The sequence below is a fragment of the Macrobrachium rosenbergii genome, chromosome 12 (assembly GCF_040412425.1).
Source record: "Macrobrachium rosenbergii isolate ZJJX-2024 chromosome 12, ASM4041242v1, whole genome shotgun sequence".
Taxonomy (NCBI): domain Eukaryota; kingdom Metazoa; phylum Arthropoda; class Malacostraca; order Decapoda; family Palaemonidae; genus Macrobrachium; species Macrobrachium rosenbergii.
In genome coordinates, this window is record NC_089752.1 from 103,784,821 (window position 1) to 103,806,699 (window position 21,879).

At 36.4% G+C, this 21,879-nt stretch overlaps 1 protein-coding gene across 3 annotated transcripts in view; it reads right to left on the reverse strand.

Moving 5' to 3' along the window:
• LOC136843817 (opioid-binding protein/cell adhesion molecule-like) overlaps window positions 1–21,879 on the reverse strand; it is a 470,379-nt gene that overhangs the window by 79,890 nt on the left and 368,610 nt on the right. For all 3 annotated transcript variants that reach the window (XM_067112602.1, XM_067112600.1, XM_067112601.1), the window contains one exon: window positions 7,856–8,019. In XM_067112602.1, the coding sequence (XP_066968703.1) occupies window positions 7,856–8,019 (164 nt within the window). The remainder of the gene's footprint in view (window positions 1–7,855; window positions 8,020–21,879) is intronic.

The following is a 21,879-nucleotide window of genomic DNA, read 5'->3' on the forward strand; positions in this document are numbered from 1 at the left end:
TGAACAGCAATGTAAAATAAAGAAAAACTCATTAGATAAGTTACTTCATATATACTATAACCTAAGAATATGTGTGTATATATATATATATATATATATATATATATATATATATATATATATATATATATATATATATATATATATATATATATATATATATATATATGCATACACATATAAGTATATATATATATACATACATATATATATATATATATATATATATATATATATATATATATATATATATATATATATATATATATATAAATGATTTTAGAAAATCCGTTATTAATTATGTATGTGTTAAAACTGCTCCAAACTCTCTCTCTCTCTCTCTCTCTCTCTCTCTCTCTCTCTCTCTCTCTCTCTCTCTCTCAGGAAAGACCGAAAACAGCCAGCTTTAACGGAAAGCTTACATATTTCCCTATCATGGCTGCCGGCAAGGGCAGTTTCAACTTTAAAAGAAAGTGTTAACTAAGTCGTCGAGTGAATTTCACCCTGAAATATAAGAAGCGAGGCTTCAAGATAAAATGTACATTATAAGAATTCTTTATAGATTTCGATTACCCATCGAGCTGCGGTCACCGTTCGCTCGGGACTTTGATGGATGAAGTTTCCGTCTGTGCGTTCGAACGTTCATGAAGACGAATTAGGACAAGTATGCCATTAGTCAAAGCATCAGGCAGCGCCATTCGTATCACTCGCCCCGAGCAACAGTTCCCCCCATTAATTCGGATTCTTTCTCAGTTCCTGCCGGCAGATCCAACATAATAGAGTTCCTTTCCTTTGGAACTGCACACGAGGTCGGCTGAGTTTGGTTTTCCTCTTTTCCTCATTACCCCTGCTTTCGTGCTTTCGTCATTTCGCGTTCTTATTCTTAAAATAAGCGCAAGGCTTCCATGATCTAAGTTAATATTCGTTGGTATTACTCGTATATACAATAATCAGTATGTCTGAAAAATCGAAATTTCAATTTCAGTTCTCGACGGAATGACAGCTACAAATGAATTATCTCGATTGCTGGACCATTTATTTATATGCTCCGCTCAAGATAATATTTTCTTGAAATTTGTCGATTCGTTTGTATGATTCACACAAAGAATACGAATTGGAGAGACATTTAGAAATAGCTTAGTCTCATTTTAGGACTGAAAAAATCGGTGTTGTCAAGGAAGGTTCTTCTTCTCTAGTTCAAGATGATATCCTATCTTGCATTAGAAGATGCAACAGGAAGCTAATACGGACGAGAGAGACTCGGGGTGAAAGGGCAGAGTTAGAGAGAGAGAGAGAGAGAGAGAGAGAGAGAGAGAGAGAGAGAGAGAGAGAGAGAGAGAGAGAGAGAGGTTAAGGGGCGAAGTACGGTGACGATTAGAGTGGTTCTCTCTCTCTCTCTCAAAACTGGGGAAAACTCCAGTAGACTTCAGTGCACTCTCGTAACCACTCGACTTTAGCAAATACCAAGACTCGGTAGCAGCTCTCTTAGGTGGAAAGTGTAAAACCTCAAGTGATAATATAAAACAGAACTTAAACAAACTTATTCTTCACTTGCCCACCACGCCTTATAAGTGAAAGCGACCTTAGTGTTCCTGCGGAAGAGAATTTCCAAGTAAGACTTGTGTAGAAGAGAACCCACACGCCACTCGACCATTTGCTACCTTAGAATGGTAACTCTATACAGTGTTTACAATTCTAGGTTCGTAAATGTCATTCGCCTTTCGATGGTAAGCTTTGCCGCTTTCGTGGCGATCCTTATCAAAATCAGATTTCCCTCCTCATGATAATAACTGTCATGCGAACAGATAAGGCAAAAAATTGAGTTGGTTTTGGGTTTAACAATGACATCGTGTCACGATTCAGAGCGCTGTCAATATTTGGAGTGTTGCTCTATTCGACATCTTAGACTTTATTGTGATTAAATTTCCATCTAATGAGTGATGTTCACTAATATCAACTGAAGATAAAGCACACAAGTTACAAGAGACATACAATCATGTCAATCGTCGTTATCATCAGTCGTAAACGCAACCTGTAAGTTACCGGAGACAACGAGAATAGATCTGTCTCTTCCTGGGGTTGAAAATGGCATCCTGTTAATGACGAAACTCGCTGCAGCAATGAATTATTTAGCGCAGCCACATTAGTCTCCAATGAGAGTTTTGAAAACGAGACTCGATGTCCAGCTCATATGAAAGGTACAGTCCAATTTATATATTTCCTGTGCTTTCAGAGGGATCCAGAGGGATTTGCTTTCACAGAATGTTCATGGCTATTTTCGCCTTTAAATAACATCACTATTATATTTGATACATTGAATTTTCACTTTTTAGTTAGTCACTGTAACTATTATCAACCATGCTAATTATTTCACAAACGATTTTTTGTTTCAGAATTCCGTTTTAAGTAAGATAAGAAGACAAAGAGCAACGTAACATCGTATAAAGACAATTACACAAGCAAATATTTAGGGACATCGTATAAAGGCAATTACACAAGCAAATATTTAGGGAAGTTTTTCTTAACGATACAATAAAAGTCTGTCTATTGGAAAGGGCGATTTAAGAACTCTGGAAAAATTAGGAGGGCTCGAGATTTTCCTACCATTTAAATGAACGGCTGATTAATTTACATCAGTACCTCCACTTCCCTTTGCCTCGGGCAGAGAGAGAGGCCCGATGCACAACTACTTAACCAAGATGGCGGAATAAACATAAAGTCGAGCCGCTTAACGCAAAGAACAAAGACGGCATAGCGGAGCTGAATAGACTCCGTTATAGCCCTTTACTCTCGAAAAGCTTCGCATTAGATGCTTAAACGCCGACTTCAGAAGTTCCTGAGCCGAATTTCGTTATGAAAAGCACGTGGCTCCCCATCACCCGCACAACTTCAGCTTGGGAATCTGACCATCAAAATGCAATATCAAACCGCCGCCGCCGCCTGGGTGGAGAACCCGGTAATAGTCGAAATGTCCTCTCTCTCTCTCTCTCTCTCTCTCTCTCTCTCTCTCTCTCTCTCTCTCTCTCTCTCTCTATATATATATATATATATATATATATATATATATGTATATATATGTACAGTATATATAAATGTATGTATATACATACATACATATAAATATTATTATATATATATATACAGTATATACACACACACACACACACACACATATATACATATAGATACACACACACACACACACATACACATATACACACATATATATATATATATATATATATATATATATATATATATATATATATATATATACATACACACACAGTTGTGTGGCTATTTTGTGATTTTATCTATATATATATAGAGTATATATATGTGTGTATACATGGGTCTGTATTATGACTTCCCATGTACAACACCTTTTACATCCCTTCCGACACAAACAACAGCTGAATGTTGCATGCTGTCCGGAGTTTAATCTTGACTTAGCGGCTCATAAGTGAAAATGCACAGTAAAACGTATCGTTATCTTCCTCTCTTTCAGGTTCTGCTTCAAGACTCTTCCTAAAGAAGGTGCCAATGGAAGAAGATGAGAAGCAGAAGACCAGAAACAAAATCCAAGAAGATAAACAAGAGAAGACGTCTGGAGAAGTAATGTTTCACTGAGTCCTCAGTGTTCACGCGGATCTTCGTTCTGAGACGTTTTTTTTTTTATGTTTTATTTGTTTATTTTTTTTATCTATTTGGTACATCTACCAGACAAAGCTCTGATCCAAGAAGATGGATGGAATGCAGTCTTATCTTTAAAGAAATAATTATTTCCATTGGTTTTATCCCTGTCAAATATAGAGTCCCACAGAGATATTTTGATAAAACTTCCCAAAGTTCCAGACCTTTATTCCTCACACCGTTGGACTGTGGAACAGCCTCCCAGAGGATATCGTGCAGTTGGAACTTTCAGAAGTTCAAGCGAAGATGCAATGCATTACTACCCTAATACAATTCTCCCTGTATTTGAATAATTTACTTACATTTTTACTGACTTATTTATTAATATGTTAACTTATATGTTTACCTAATAACTGATCTCTTTCCGTATTTCCCATTAACTTCTGTTATTTTTTCCGAATGAACGCCATATTCTTTGGAAGCTTGAATTTCAAGTCAATGGCCCCTTTGGGTTTGTTCCATATGAATAAGGTTCGCCTTCTGAATAATAATAATAATAATAATAATAATAATAATAATAATAATAATAATAATAATAATAATAATAATAATGATCAATGATCCCTAATAATAATTTTACATATGAATAGGGTTAATCTTCTGGATAATATAATAATAATAATAATAATAATAATAATAATAAGAATAGGGTTTTCTAGGCTTTTTTTCAATAATAATAATAATAATAATAATAATAATAATAATAATAATAATAAGGTAGATAAAATATTATTGAACAGGAAGGTGCAAACTCTAGTCCCCCCACAGCTTCATTTTGAGGAAAGGGCCAGGACTCAAGCGTGAGACTGGACGTATTTAGAACCTCAGGACCTGCAAGGTCTTATCCTGTAATCAGCAAAGCGGGTCTAGTCCACCCAAGAGGCGGGAAACTTTATTTCTAGAAGGCCGGTATCCTTCAGTTCAGCCCCTGCATTTTATTACATTTTTATCTATTTGTTATTTTATTAATTAATTTTTTCTTTTTAATAAGTGAGATCTCTTCTTTCTGTATTTCCCTTTACCTCCTCTTACTCCTTCCTAATGAACACCGTATTCTTTGGAAGCTTGAATTTCAAGTCATTGGCCCCTCTGGGCTCGTTCCATCTGAATAGGGTTCATCTTTAAAATATAATAATAATAATAATAATCAGATGGATGTATACGAATTAGAAGGATGTTTTGCACTCCAAAATTACTTTCAACCTTCCCACCTTGAAAATGCCTTACTGTATTCTGTTAGTATATGTCTGATTATTCATGATAGCTTTAAATAAGCACATATTAAGTATTTTTAAGAGGCATAGCTTAGTTTCTGCTAATCTTATATACATTTCAGCTGTCTTTATTCTATCTCTATAGTTTTAAGTTCTATATTTTCGGGCGTTATACACGTCAAAATACACATTGATATAAAAAGTAAACGAAATTAATATATTTGTAGTTTCTAAGGATCAGTATGAAAACCTGTTATGATTTGTTTTGCCAATTATATTCTGTATCTACAACTCTTAAAGCGGTTTGTGGCAACTACGAGCAATTATGCAGAGCACTTACACTGAAACAGGGAGTTAGAGTTGTTGGACAGCAAGACAGAAGGAACAAGTGGGAACGGAGGGAATGAAAAAGGCTAAAAAGTGGGTGCAGCTAGGGGCCGAAGGGACGCTGCAAACAAACTTTAGTAATGCCTACTGTGCACCACATGAAGTGCACTGACGGTACAAACCCCTACGGGGATGCAGAGCAGGTAATCGTGGTTAACTTTATTTCAAATTATATGCATTGACAAGCTACAATATTTAGAAATTTAAAATCTTCACTAAGGCACGTATCAAAAAGACGTACTCCGACAAACGAAAGGAATTTTTGATATCAATGTTTTCTCTGTCGGTGGCCAGAAAATAGCTAGATATAAGGAAATTTATTTACGACATAGCAAACTTTTGATTTATCACCATCAGTAAGAGTGATAGAAAGATCCCTCAGATATGTAGACAGTATTCCCTTTCTTTTTAATATTATTATTATTACTATTATTATTCAGTAGATGAAACCTAGTTCCTTGTTGGACGAGTCGTTGAGTTCTCGGCTAGCACTCTGCTAGGCCCGAGTTCGAGTCTTCAGCCGGCCAATGAAGAATTAGAGGAATTTATTTCTGGTGATAGAAATTCATTTCTCGGTATGATGTGGTTCGGATTCCACAATAAGCTGTAGGTCCCGTTGCTAGGTAACCAAATGGTTCTTAGCCACGTAAAATAAGTCTAATCCTTCGGGCCAGCCCTAGGTGAGCTGTTAATCAGCTCAGGGGTCTGGTTAAACTAAGGTATACTTAGTAGATGAAACCTATTCATATGGAACAACCCCACAGGGGGGCCACTGACTTGAAATTCAAGCTTCCAAAGAATATTGTGTTTAAATAAGAAGGAAAGCAAAAAATAAAAAAAAAAGTCACACTAAACAGACAAAATAAAAATGCCGTGAATGACGAACCAAAATCTCAGGACGAAACTGTGATAAAAGATCCACAAATGAAGATTTAGTGAAGTTAACGAAAGACAGGTGTGATCATTTTCCTTTACCAGCTTCCTCTCCTTCACTCGGTTCTTATGACGGGTACTTTTCTTTGTCCGCAATTTTATTTTTGGTTTGCTTTCCCTAATAACATACTCTGTGGTGTCACTGGAGTCTCTTTTTAATAGCTGTGTCTCTAAATGCTTGAATAACTTAAAATCTGCGCAGCTTTTCAATTCACGGGGTAGTTTCTTGAAAAATCCAAGTGACGTGTTCTCAAAGGCCCGTATTTCCAAATCAATATTACTCACTGTATCCGTTAGTCATTATTCTTCCACTTTCTTATGCGTAAGTAAAATGTAGTTTCTGCTTCAACAAGGTTATGTAAGTAATTAATGTTCTAAACCGTCTGCGCTTCAGTATGATATTCTGTTCTTTCTTCCATGGGAGTCTTAATAACCTTGTGACCCCGTCAAGTTCAGATTTATTCTTTATGAACTCAGTTGCCTCGTAAATTGTTCAGGAGGTACTCTGGAAAAATGTTGTGAAGACAAACTCATGTTTAATGAATTCGTATTCAGATATCTCTTTACGAAAGTTGTATTTTTAAGTGAAATGTCGTGCTTTCATTACTTTGCAGCTCTAACACTTCATATCAAGGTGTCCGTCTAATAACAATGTCCTTCTAACAACAATCTTAAAATTTCCATCATTACTGCCTTTACCTCACTCTTTTCACTCGTACTGTTCCGATACCAGTTTTTTTTTTTTATTTCCTGTTGACTTTCTGACTACGCATTCAGTTTGGTCGTAATTTGATTCCAATCCTCACCTCCGACCTTTTAGTCTTCCAACTCTGACTTTCACATAATAGCCTTCAATCCGTCAAGTTGCCTCGTCTAAAATTCGTACCCATTCTAAGCTTTGTAGTATGGCCTTAATTGCTTCGCTGTACAGCGCAATACTGCCACTATTCCCTTTGTATTGGATTATTGCCAGTGCAGAGTCTTTATATTTCTCTTCTGATTGCTTCGTACACTTTGTTAGAAAATCAGTTGTTACTGGCGATATGTCGTCTTGTGTTGCCACTTTAACAATGGGGGCCTTTGGCAGATTTGGTGACTAACTGGATTTTTGTATTTAACTCAAGTTTGCACGATGACTTGGGCACACGCTCTAGAGGTGTCCACAGGAATGCCGTCAGCTTTCTCGCTTACTGAATCTCCCACCTGATTTCAGATACCAAATCTACTGAGTTTAATAGATCCTCTGTAATGGGTAGCTCAAAGGTACTTCCGGTAGAAAGCTGGGCTAATTTTTTTTTTTTTGTCACGTAAATTTTAATCTTTTCGTGTCATGCATCGGATACTATCAAGCACCTTCAACGTTATACATACACACGTATACAGTAGATACATATACATATATAAACCCACATACACACAATATGTATGTATATATAATATATATATATATATATATATATATATATATATATATATATATATATGTTGATTATATATATACATATATATATATATATATATATATATATATATATATATATATATATATATATATATATATATATATATATATATATATATACTTCCTTCCTCAATTATAATACCAGGTAATAAGCTGGTTGCCATACCTGATGGAGCGTGGAGAGCTGGGGAAACCGGCAGGGAAGGAGGGCGATCTCGCCGGCGTTGATGCGAACTTCAGTGACTGTGTTGTTCTCGAGGTCGAGCTCGGGCAAGACATGGCGGATTTCCCAGAAGGGGTCTGGATCTGTCACCTCTTCTTTTTGGGTAGCTGTCGAAGAGAGAGGAAAAAAAATTAAGAGCATGAAACATGACGTGTGGTTGTTTTGTTGTTAGATTTGATATCCAGTGAAAATATATTTTAAGAAAGTTTCATGTGTACATAATCACACACGCATATATTTTTTATACTATATATATATATATATATATATATATATATATATATATATATATATATATATATATATATATATATATATATATATATATATATATATATATATATATATATATATATATATATATATATATATATATATATATATATAGATAGCCTATTCCGGATTTTTGTCACTTACACCTTGTCATTTAACATTCACAAATATTAAGCCACAAATATACACCTTTGTCATTTAACGTTCACAAATATTAAACCACAAATATCGTTTAATACCCAAATCAATAAGCCTTGTGAAAAACTTACATTTTTTAAAAACTAACAATCGGTTCGAGTCCCACTTTTTGCGAGGCACTTCTGAATTATAAATTCCCCTTATGCCCGAGGTATAATGAATTGGATATTAAGCGATATTTGTGGCTTAAAATTTTTGGCGCGTGCTACGTGTGCTTGTCTCCCCTACCCTCCCGATCCCCTACCTACCCTGCACCCACCCGGGGCGGACAAACATGTTAGCAGGAGGAGGATGGATGTCTCCCCTACCCTCCCGTTCCACTACCTACCCCAGTCCCACCCAGGGCGGACAAACCGGTTTGCAGGGGCGGGTGGCTGTGTTACTCTCCCCTACTGTCACCCGCGGGAGGACAAACAAGATCCACTCGAATTTTCTTATATATATATATATATATATATATATATATATATATATATATATATATATATATATATATATATATATATATATATATATATGCAGAATCTACTGGTCACTTTTACCAGACACATATGTAATTCTAATAGCCACAATGCCCTCTTAACTTCGCTAATTCTTGTGGCTATTAGAATTACATATGTGTCTGGTAAAAGTGACCAGTAGATTCTGCATATATATTTCAGCCTAAAAAACAATAAAAACGATTGCCCACTTGGCTACGATGGTGAGGATGGGTCTATTCCAGCTCTAATAAATATATCTGAAAACGACAGGTATATATATGTACGAGAGGTGATAGACTTTTATCCTTCTCGTAGCCAGGTCGGCAACGTTACCTCCTTGTGATTAAGGTAACTCGGGTTCGCTTCTTGCGGCCGGCCGTCACAGGCTCTTCAATTTCTTCCCTTTGGATATCGGCTTCGTAGTTACAAGCATATCCGAAAAAAGCGCGAAGAATTAGCGAAGTTAAGAGGGCATTGTGGTATTAGAATTACACACACATATATATATATATATATATATATATATATATATATATATATATATATATATATATATATATATATATATATATATATATATATATATATATATATATATATATATATATATGTGTGTGTGTGTGTGTGTGTCTGTCTGTGTGCGTATGTATATATTTTTTTGTATTTGATGATTTCTGTTGAGTTTGTTTCCTCTTATTTTATCACTGTTTTTATTTTGCTATTAATTTTCAGATTTTTTTTTGTTTATGTTGTTTTTTGTGTACTGTCATTGTTTTTTACTTGTTGTATTCTCTCACTTTGCATCTTTGCGCATTTTGAAATGTTCTTCAATTGCAGTGGTTTTAACGTACTTTTAAAGCTAGGTAATCAGAACAGTTTTCTTACTATGTCATTATATTGTATTTATAATTAACTATACAAGCTCGGTGCTTAAGCTGAAATTCCCTCTCTTAACATAAGGCAAGTAGAATAGCAAGGCGCTTTTTCTCAGCGATTACTGTTTTCTGTTTGCGAGACAACTGACTGGGGACAACGGTATTACATTATCGTTGGAAGTATACGTATGCACTTTAATATCATGACAAGAATACCAGCTTAAAAATGCTAAATCTCTTGCTATACATGCTAAAGAGAGGCATACGGCTCCAACTTGGAATCTCTTATCGCATTGAATTTTGTTCCCCTCAAAGCTGTAAGGAATCTTTGTAAAATTAAACTTTGTAGGGGTAAGACGCCCTTGTACAGTAGTGGTAACAGTCTAAATTCACCATCTAATCTCTCTACCAGGAATCTTTTCCAGAACTCCTAGGAATCTGCCTTCCCAAATCTCTTTCAACTCAGCAGAAATACTGTCATATCTCCACCTGAAAAAAAATACTCTTTTTGGGACGCTTTTCTTCAATTCATTTGTGATGGTTCTACTACAGCCACTCTTCTCCTAAATTTTCACTACATATTTTGTATTCTGCAAAGGGCTTAAAGCCCTGAAGATGGAAAGAGACTAAGCGTCTAGCAGCAACCTTTCTTGAGTTTGTCGTGGCATTTTTCTTTATTTTTCTGTTCTTTTTACATCATCTTAAAAACTCCATGTTCGACCTATTGCCATGATGTGGAAATATCCTATCACCTGGGCAGTCGGCCCATACTCTTGCTATTTTCATAGGTACAGTTTCTGAAATTCCATAAAATGCTCAGAGCCGGTGCTGGTATAAGTTAGCTTAATATAAACCAACTAATTGCCAATCGCCATTCATCTATTTTGCAAGCACTTTCTTACTTCCTAGATATCAAGGGCCTTCCTGCAATAAACATTTTCAATTCGTCTACCCAACATTTTATAGGTCTTCCTCTTCTTCCACCATGTACTTTCAAAATATAAGTTTTATTCAATCTTTTCACTCTCCGTTCTTTCCACATGACTGAACCGTCACAAAACACTCTGCTTCCTCCTTTCAACTCTGCTAACCTTTTTATCACTTTTTCCACGTATCTCCACATTCCCCATCACTCCACATCTTACATATCATATCATATATATATTAAGCAGAAAATCATCTCGGCGGCTTCAACATAAAGAATTTCAACATGTCTGAAAAATACTGAAAGGCCTTCACACAGCCACCATAAAAAAGTAAAAAGTAAACTGTTTCCTTATGATATCATATAGTATAGAATTCACTGAAATTTCTAACAATATCCCCAATTTCGAGAAAAAAAATGTAATTTGTGCTGGGATTAAATTTTCTACATGTCCGGATACTGAAATAAGTGACAGTGGCCCAACAACTCCAGACTACAGTAATCATAAGATATGCAAGCGGTGCATTTATAGCGGGACGGCAGTGAAAAACACTGATTTTAATTAAAATGCAGGATTCACTTCATTCAGACAAAGTTAGCTGAATTATCTGCTTAAAATTTCTCGCGCTGCATATTAACGAGATACAAGGATGCTGCCCACGTCCACGCATCTTTCTTGCAGCAACTAGTTGATGGGAGTGATCCCATCATAATAATTATAATTGTATATATACTGTATATACATAAACATATATATACACATATATACACATACACACACACACACACATATATATATATATATATATATATATATATATATATATATATATATATATATATATTTGTGATAAATCATATATTTTAATGGTAGGCTATGCAGCAAAAACAGACAAAAACAATTAACCCTTTGATTTCGGTTGTAACGTATACGACGCATTTAATAAACTGGCCCGGAACACTGTTGTGTCGTATACGAGCACCGGTAATTTCCTTTTATGTGAAGGACTGATGATTGAAATACTGGCCTCTTTTTTCTTGATATGGTAACAGTCTGTCAGTTGCCATACAGTGAATTCATATAAATTCACGTGTTTCCCTAAAATTCATTAGTCTTCATCAAGATGTCACAGGAGGAGGGGTCAAGGGTACGACATCCTCGAGTTGACCGCCGGCAGATCGAGAGAAGAGCTCTCGACGAGGATAACTATTTTATAGACCTTCTCGACTCATTTTCTGGATATGAAAATGAATCGGATTTAGAAGGAAATGAAATGGATAATTAGGGTCCTGGTACAAGAGACAGTGATGAAATATCAACCGACAGTGAAAATGACGAAAATCTGCCACCTACAAATGAAAGCCAAGGTGTCAAAAGAAGGCGGAGACAGCGAAGTGACCCAGGTGATGAGTGGGAGTGGGCTGCCAGCAATTTCCAGCCCAGAGATTTCATATTTGACAGCAGTGGCAGTGGCATTACGTCGAAATGTAATGTGAATGAAAATTCAAAGGAAGTAGACTATTTTTTTGAATTTTTCGACAACGAATTTATGGGGCTGATTGCTGAAGAGACAAACCGTTATCAGAGATTCCTTGTTGATACGCTAGAGATGCAGTGCCAAAGTATTTGCGAAAATTTGCTCAGGTTACTGTGGAGGAAATGATACGGTTCCTTTGTGTGATTATGATCATGTCGCATATAAGTAAACATCGCATCGTAGATTACTGGACTACGCTTGAGACATTCGAGACAAAAGGAGTGAGAAGGCTGATGGCAAGGGACAGATTTCTTCAAATTCTACGGGTTCTACATTTCGTTGATAATTCACAGGAAACAAGCCCAGATAATAAACTAAAAAAATTAAACCCATGCTCGACAGTGTGCGTAGAAAATTCCGGGAAAAATTTCAACCTTTCCAGGATTTATGCATAGATGAAAGTTTAATGTTATGGAAGGGAAGGCTAAGTTTCAAGCAGTACATTCCAGATAAAAGAAGTCGATTTGGAGTGAAAATATTTGAACTTTGTGATGCCAAAACGGATTATATTGTCGATTTTATAATCTATACTGGAAAAGATACAGAGATATTGGTAGATGAGGATCTAGGGGTATCTGGTTCTGTGGTAAAAACATTTATGGCCTCGCATCTCGGAAAACATCACATCCTGTATTTCGATAATTGGTATTGCAGCCCAAAACTGCTCAAGTATTTGGGCGACAACGAAACAGGAGCATGTGGAACAGTCCGGAAAAATAGGAAATTTATGCCTAAATTTCCTGATGTGAACAAATCTGAGATTTCGTCTCAAAACTGCAATGGAATATTAGGTTTAAAATGGCAGGATAACAGGACAGTGTATATGTTATCTTCAGTACATGAAAATATAATGGTAGACTGTGAAAAAGGTGTCGACCAGGGGAATTTGTGCAAAAACCTGCATGCGTTGTTGACTATAATAAGAAAATGCGGATTGTGGACAAGAACGACATGCTTATTAGTTCTGTGAAGTGTATCCGTAAAACCACGAGATGGTACATAAAACTATTTTTCCGTCTGCTTGATATGATACTAGTAAACTGTCATCACTTGCATGGATTTGTTACTGGCAAGAAAGGGTCATATTTACAGTTTTCTAAGTCAGTCGTTCTGCAGTTGATTGAAAGGTACCCTCCAGCACCTAACAAGATAATTACCCGCACCGTAATAACGCAGCCAAGGCGGCTAACAGAAAGACACTTTCCTGATCCAGTTCCCTCAACAGAAAAACAACTGCGACCTAGACTAAGATGTCGTGTGTGCTCGCATACATCCCGTAGGCCCAAGAAAGGCCAGCAGACATATTTCATGTGTAAAGACTGCAATGTAGGACTATGTGTCGCTCCTTGTTTCAGAGAATACCACACACTTCTGAATTACTAGAATTCTGTCGTAAAAGTTTTGTCAAGATTATTATGTTCAGCTTATTAAATATTCAGATTCATAACCATTTGTTATTCACATTGTTTGATTTCATTCAACTTATGTCATAAAAGCTTCTTCCAATCATATTGAGTCTTATGTGTTTATACATTTTCTGATTTTGTTTTTTTATCTACAGCAAAAGATTTTTGTAAAAATAAATGTTGAAATTCATCCGTATTATAATTTTCTTCATCAAATTATGGCTTTAGTCTTTAGTGAGAGAGAGAGAGAGAGAGAGAGAGAGAGAGAGAGAGAGAGAGAGAGAGAGAGAGAGAGAATTACTATTTTGCGTTTAATGTTCCTTTTCTGTCCTTTGAAGACTGGATATCATAAAATATAAAATGAGTCGGATGTAATGTAAATCTGATAATCATGGTATTGATGATTTATGATATATGAGAATAATAATAACAATATAATAACCGTTACCATGAGATTAATGAATATAGACAATGTTGTTGTTATTATTATTATTATTATTATTATTATTATTATTATTATTATTATTATTATTATTATTATTATTCAGAAGGTGAACCCTATCCATATGAAACAAGCCCACAGGGGTAACTAACTTGAAATTCAAGCATCCTAAGAAAATGGTGTTCATTCGAGTGAAATAACAGAAGGTAGTAGGAAATACAGAAAGAGGAGATCAGTTATTAGAAAACAGATGTACTAACAATAAATAAATAAAAATGTAAACAAAGTATTAAATACAAGATGTATTGCATAAGGGTAGTAATGCATTACATTCACTTGAACTTTTGAAGTTCCGTTTGCAACACATCCTCAGTAAAGAGGCTGTTCCACAGTCGTAAGGCGTGAGGAATAAAGGTCCCTGGAACTGAAAAAGTTCGAAGGCGAGGTACATTTACTGCACATTGATGCTGCTGTTCAGCGAATCTGGTTGCTCTCGACAGCAACAGGGGATCAGGGATCAACTGAGAATGTGAAAGATATGTCAAAATACAACTTATGAAAAAGTGACAAACAAGAGACCATCCGTCTATAGTCCAAGGCATAGCTGCCAAAGAAACCTTCCACCTCGAACCACTCTAAAAGATATAAATCTCTGGCAGAAGCAGACATCTCCCGGAGAACAGTATCCTAGTAAAGGAAGGACAAATTACCTAAAAATGTTGCACTGATTTAATCACTCATATAAGTATATGAGGACTTAAGAACAATACCCAACTTTCATGCGGCATTTGCTGACATTTTCATTAGATGTTTCTCAAAAATAAGATGTAAGTAAACAGGTACCACTAGAATAGTTGAAGGAAAAGAAAAATATCTGTAGAAAATTATAACAGAATAAAATGATCTACAAAACCCTACAACTTCCCCGAATATTGGTTCAAAAACAATTGAACAAATTCCAAAATGTTAGTGATTAAATATATATATATATATATATATATATATATATATATATATATATATATATATATATATATATATATATATATATATATATATATATATATATATATATATATATATATATATATATATATATATATATATATATATATATATATATATATATATATATATATATATATATACGGTTCATATGTGGCTAATCATTTTTTGTAACAGGAATTTATCCAATTTTTTATTTTTTATAGGGATAGGTGTGAGTATGTGTTTGTATTTTACATACACACACACACAAACATATATACATATATATATATACACTCATATATATGTAATTAATTGTATATATATTACACACACACACACACACATATATATATATATATATATATATATATATATATATATATATATATATATATATATATATATAACTGAATCACGAGAATATGGAACGTGATGAATATATAAATAAAGACAATTCCACGAAGGAAAGAGAAGCAACAGAGTATTGCAAGGCTTTTCGACGTATTGTCCTTTACTTAGCAGACTCGTTTCTCTTTCCTTCGGGGCATTGCCTTCATATATATATATATATATATATATATATATATATATATATATATATATATATATATATATATATATATAAGTACTCACACATGTATATATAGTCAATTATATATATATATATATATATATATATATATATATATATATATATATATATATATATATATATATATATATATATATTACATACATACATACATATAGTATATATATACATACACATACACACACCACACAATTACACATTTTGATCAGCAATGTGATTTATAATATTGATCCCTAGTGAATGTGGCGAGGTGGCAATTGTGTTTACATGTCACATGCAAGTGTGACAGACGACGCGCGTAGGTGGCATTTCAGATGCACGTGTCCTGTTGACAGAAATGAACTGCTTTGTTTTCAGCCGCTGTACCCTCCACCTTTGTCGAATTTGGTGGGCGTGACCGTTGGAATATTAGCTTGAAAATGGGCCCCGGGATTATCCCAAGCCCCGGCAGTCTCCAATTCCTTGTTTCATTGACAAATGCGGATTCTGGAACCTCCTTTTACTTGCGGCTAATACGATTTCCATTCAAGGAGGTTGTTTCCACTTTCCCCTGACTTTTGACCGCCATCGTCAATCAAACATTGAATTGGAATCTGTCCGAAGGACAAGGGATAATCCCAGGCCCTATTCCCAAGGTAGTATTCCAGCGTTCAGGCCACCAAACTCAACACAGGTGGAAGGTAAGCAAGAGCAGAAAACAACGACCGGTCATTTCCATCAAAAGGATTCCGGCATCTCACGTACCACCCACGTCTCAGCCATGGAAATACGATTGTCACCTTCCAAATGTCCATATTCGCTAGTGTCCAAAATGTATTGTTGTGTCGTGTAATCATTGTTGCTGTTGTCATGGATTCATATATATATATATATATATATATATATATATATATATATATATATATATATATATATATATATATATATAGATGCAGTAATGTGTGTGTGTTTGTACATATACTGTATGTATGTATGTAGGTGATATTGAGATGCACGTGTGCTTTGACAGAAATGACCTGCTTTGTTTTCAACTCGCTGTACCTTCCACTTTGTCGAATTTGGTTGGCGTGACCGTTGGAATAATTGCCGATTTTGGAATATTCCTTTATTACTGGCAGCTTATTTATTTGTGTTGTTACATTAATTGCATAATATCTATATCACGGATCGCTACTATCACAATATTATCATATAAATAAAACAGGTTAATTTGCAGCAAAACAACAAATACAAACGCTATTACAATGATTGTTTACGATTTCGTGCGTCTGGTAGCATGCTACGGGTGACTACCGTCTGAAAACCTCCGGATTGTGGTAAGTGTGAGGTCTCATCTCGGCCGTAATCAAAGGGCTAATGAAAATTAAAATAATTAATAATTTCCCATATTTTGGTAATCATAGAATCAACTAAAAACGATTATTAAATAAAATTATCTAAAAATGAAAAAATCCCGGACTGGCCAGTCTTGGAGGCCTTTTTGGGCCATCCTTGGGCCTCAGGCCTGCTGAGCCTGGCAGGATTCTTCCGAGGGCCTCCCCTTCCTTCAAGGCTGCCCTCAGGCCTGAAGTTCTTCCCTCTCCAGCCTGGCAGGATACCTGCCTTCCTCCGAGGAAGCAGCCTCTGGGTCAGACCCTTCCCTTCAAGGCTGCCCTTAAGAGACTGGCCATCCTTGGAGGACTTTGGGCCTCATCCTTGAAGTTCTTGGGCCCTCTCCAGGCCTGCTTCCCCAGCCTGGCAGGATACCTGCCTTCCTCCGAGGAAGCAGCCTCTGGGTCGGACCCATCCCTTCAAGGCTGCCCACCCATCCCTTCAAGGCTGCCCTCAAGAGACTGGCCAGCCTTGGAGGACTTTGGGTCTCATCCTTGAAGTTCTTGGTCCCTCTCCCAGGCCCGCTTCCCCAGCCTGGCAGGATACCTGCCTTCCTCCGAGGAAGCAACCTGGGTCAGACCCTTCCTTCAAGGCTATCCTTAAGAGACTGGCCAGCCTAGGAGGACTTTGGGCCTCATCCTTGAAGTTCTTGGACCCTCTCCAGGCCTGCTTCCCCAGCCTGACAGGATACCTGCCTTCCTCCGAGGAAGCAGCCTCTGGTCGGACCCTTCCCTTCAAGGCTGCCCTCAAGAGACTGGCCATCCTTGGAGGACTTTGGGTCCCATCCTTGAAGTTCTTGGGCCCTCTCCAGGCCCGCTTCCCCAGCCTGGCAGGATACCTGCCTTCCTCCAAGGAAGCAGCCTCTGGGTCAGACCCTTCCCTTCAAGGCTGCCCTTAAGAGACTGGCCATCCTTGGAGGACTTTGGTCCTCATCCTTAAGTTCTTGGGCCCTCTCCAGGCCTGCTTCCCCAGCCTGGCAGGATACCTGCCTTCCTCCGAGGAAGCAGCCTCTGGGTCGGACCCTTCCCTTCAAGGCTGCCCTCAAGAGACTGGCCATCCTTGGAGGACTTTGGGTCCCATCCTTGAAGTTCTTGGGCCCTCTCCAGGCCCGCTTCCCCAGCCTGGCAGGATACCTGCCTTCCTCCGAGGAAGCAGCCTCTGGGTCAGACCCTTCCCTTCAAGGCTGCCCTTAAGAGACTGGCCATCCTTGGAGGACTTTGGGCCTCATCCTTGAAGTTCTTGGGCCCTCTCCAGGCCTGCTTCCCCAGCCTGGCAGGATACCTGCCTTCTTCCGAGGAAGCAGCCTCTGGGTCGGACCCTTCCCTTCAAGGCTGCCCTCAAGAGACTGGCCATCCTTGGAGGACTTTGGGCCTCATCCTTGAAGTTCTTGGGCCCTCTCCAGGCCTGCTTCCCAGCCTGGCAGGATACCTGCCTTCCTCCGAGGAAGCAGCCTCTGGGTCAGACCCTTCCCTTCAAGGCTGCCCTCAAGAGACTGGCCAGCCTAGGAGGACTTTGGGCCTCATCCTTGAAGTTCTTGGGCCCTCTCCAGGCCTGCTTCCCAGCCTGACAGGATACCTGCCTTCCTCCGAGGAAGCAGCCTCTGGTCGGACCCTTCCCTTCAAGGCTGCCCTCAAAAGACTGGCAAGCCTTGTAGGCTTTTGGGGCCAATCCTTAAAGGGCTTGGGCCCTTTCCATGGGAAGGGTCAGACCCATAGGCTGCTTCCTTGGAGGAAGGAAGCGGCCTCTGGGTCGGACCCTTCCCCTCACCAATACTCTTTGCTTTCTCTTACCCTACTTTTCAAAACTGACACTTTCTGTCTCCGAAGGCTTCAGACGATTTGAAGCATCTCGAGATTGTTCTGGACACTTTGAAGCTCGGCGCATGCGCGAATGGCATTTCTCTCATCCTTCCAGGAGCCGGAGGACTGAAGGATTCCAAAATGTCTTCAAGGAAAATCTCGAAGGTTTTAGATCATTTCAACATCGCGATAACCAATACTTGGAGTTCTTTTTCTGGCACATAAACAGCTTCTTTGCTTTAAGGAGTCGTCTTCTATAAACTTATGAGATTCCCTCTTACTGACGATACTGATCATCCCTTCGATTCTTCCTTGCTTCTCCGAAAAGTAATTCTGAGAATCCAAAATCTTTGAAGTAGTTTCTAACACCTCAGGTTATCTACTTTATTCTTCGTCAGCATTCTTCAGTATACCTCCACGCCGATGTCATCTCTTTTTGTTCCTTCTCTTTCTTATTTCGAGCGAAGAACTGCTCCAAGCGGTAATTTTGGGCATCCAAAATCCCCTCTCAATCAGCTTAGAAAACACCTCAAGTTCTCTACCTTTTATTTCGTATAAATTCTTCAGTTCCTCCGTTCCACTGTCTTCCTCTCTTCTGATTATTTCCTTCCTTATTTCGAATGAAGAGCTTGCGTCCGTGAGTGACAATACGACTGTAGAGGTGCCGAATAATCGCAGAAGGCGGGAACCTCGACTTCATACTGCTCCGCGAAGTAGTCCATATTTTCAGCAGTAAACAATTACAGACTGAAGCTATCTGCCATTCTCGTGATGTACTTTTCCCTCTTGAAAATCTCTTTTTAGTCGATCTGCTTCGTCATCCAGTTCATTTTAACCATAAACTTCGCCTTCTTTGCTCACATGCTGTCTCTGAAGGCTTCAAGACGTCTTCCTGGAGGATCCCTGAGATGGCCACTGTAGTCCTTGGTGTCAGTGCACCTATTGAGTGATGGCGCTATACGCATGAGCGGAAGAATTCTAAAACGACTGCAGGAAAAACACGAAGATATTACGGCGCCAGGCGACAATGATTCTTTCTTGCAGCAGAAGGTATGAAATTTTCTTGAAAGCTTTATTGCCACGAAAACATCAATATTTAAAAAAAAAAAGAAAGAAATTAAAAATTTAGTGAAAAATCATCATCGTATCCTTTTCTCTCGTCGTCCGAGGAGAAATATATATATATATATATATATATATATATATATATATATATATATATATTATATATATATATATATATATATATATATATATATATATATATATATATATATATATATATATATATATATATATATTTATATATATATATATATATATATATATATATATATATATATATATATATATATATATATATATATATATATATATATATATATATATATATATATATATATATATATATATATATATATATATATATATATATATATATATATATATATGCATATTTATATATATATGTATATATATATATATGTATATATACATACACATACATATATATATAAATATATACAGTATATATGTATATATATATATATATATATATATATATATATATATATGTATATCTACATATATTTATATATCTATATATATGTATATATATACATATAGATAGATAGATAGATAGATATCTCCTCCCGACGACGAGGGAAAAGGATACGATGATGATGATTTTTCGCTACATTTACATTTATTTCTTTAAAAAAAATGCTATTTTCGTGGCAATAAAGCTTTCTAGAAAATTTCACCCCGGGAGGACAAGATCAACTTGGAAATTATTATTATAGATAGATACATATACATAAATATATGTATATATAAGTATATATACATATATTTTATATATATATATATATATGTGTGTGTGTGTGTGTGTATACACTGGTTTGTGCGTCTGTGTGCGTTAATTTTTCCCAATAGTTAAAAATAAGGTGGTCTCAAGAATTTCTGTTTCCTGAAATGGTCATCACTAGCGCCCAGTAATCCAGTCAGCTTCAAGAGAAAAGTGACCTTTTTGTTTTAACAAGGCTTCTCCATTGCCATTGATCACCTTATTAAGGGGGAGAGAGAGAGAGAGAGAGAGAGATGGCTGCCTCCAGCAAGGAATGATTAAGTTTTTTCGCATAGCAGAGTAAGTTATAAATATATAGTTTTTTTATGGTACCAGCATCAAATTATAATAGTAGATTTTTTGAAGGATACAGAGTAGTTTAAAATCGCTTGTCTTATTTAAAGAAAAATTCTTCTTCGAAAAAGAAATAAGTTTTAGAGTCTTCAAGAACACTATTAAAGACGCACGGAAAACTTTTCCAATATTCCTGGAAAACCTGTCTACCATATACTTTGGAGGCTTGTATTTCAAGTCAATGGTCCCTGTATGCTTGTCCTGTATGAATTGGATTCATATTCTAAAAAAAAAATAATAGTAATAAAAAAATACTCATAGTAGCATGAGTCTTAAAATGAAGTAGCAAATCCACAGTTGTATATTTATCTTTAAATATATGTACATATACATAACTGTGGAATTGCTTCTCAATAATAATAATAATAATAATAATAATAATAATAATAATAATAATAATAATAATAATAATACTGAGATAATATTAAGCAAACTTTTTACTGATGAAGATGCAATTTTTAATAATTTTAGTAGGACATTTTTAAACAACTTTTAGAGCTGGCTGTGCTGGACACGACCTTTTGCCTTCAGTTTGTATAAACAAACTGAAGGGATGGCCATGGGATCACCACTTGGTCCAATTTTTGCTAACATCTTCATGTGCTCCTGGAGGAGCGCATAATAGAAGAATGTCCCATTAGGTTCCGCCTCTATTTTATCGAAGATATGTTGACGACACGTTCTCCTATTTCGTCATGAATGTCATGCAGAGTCCTTTCTGGAGTTCGTCATCCGACAACATCCAAACATAAGGTTCGCTATGGAGAAGGAGGTAAATAACAAACTCCCTTCCTTGATCTTATTATTTCCAGAGGTGACTCAGGTTTTTACACAGGTGTGTATAGAAAAATACATTTACTGGTTTGGGAATTAATT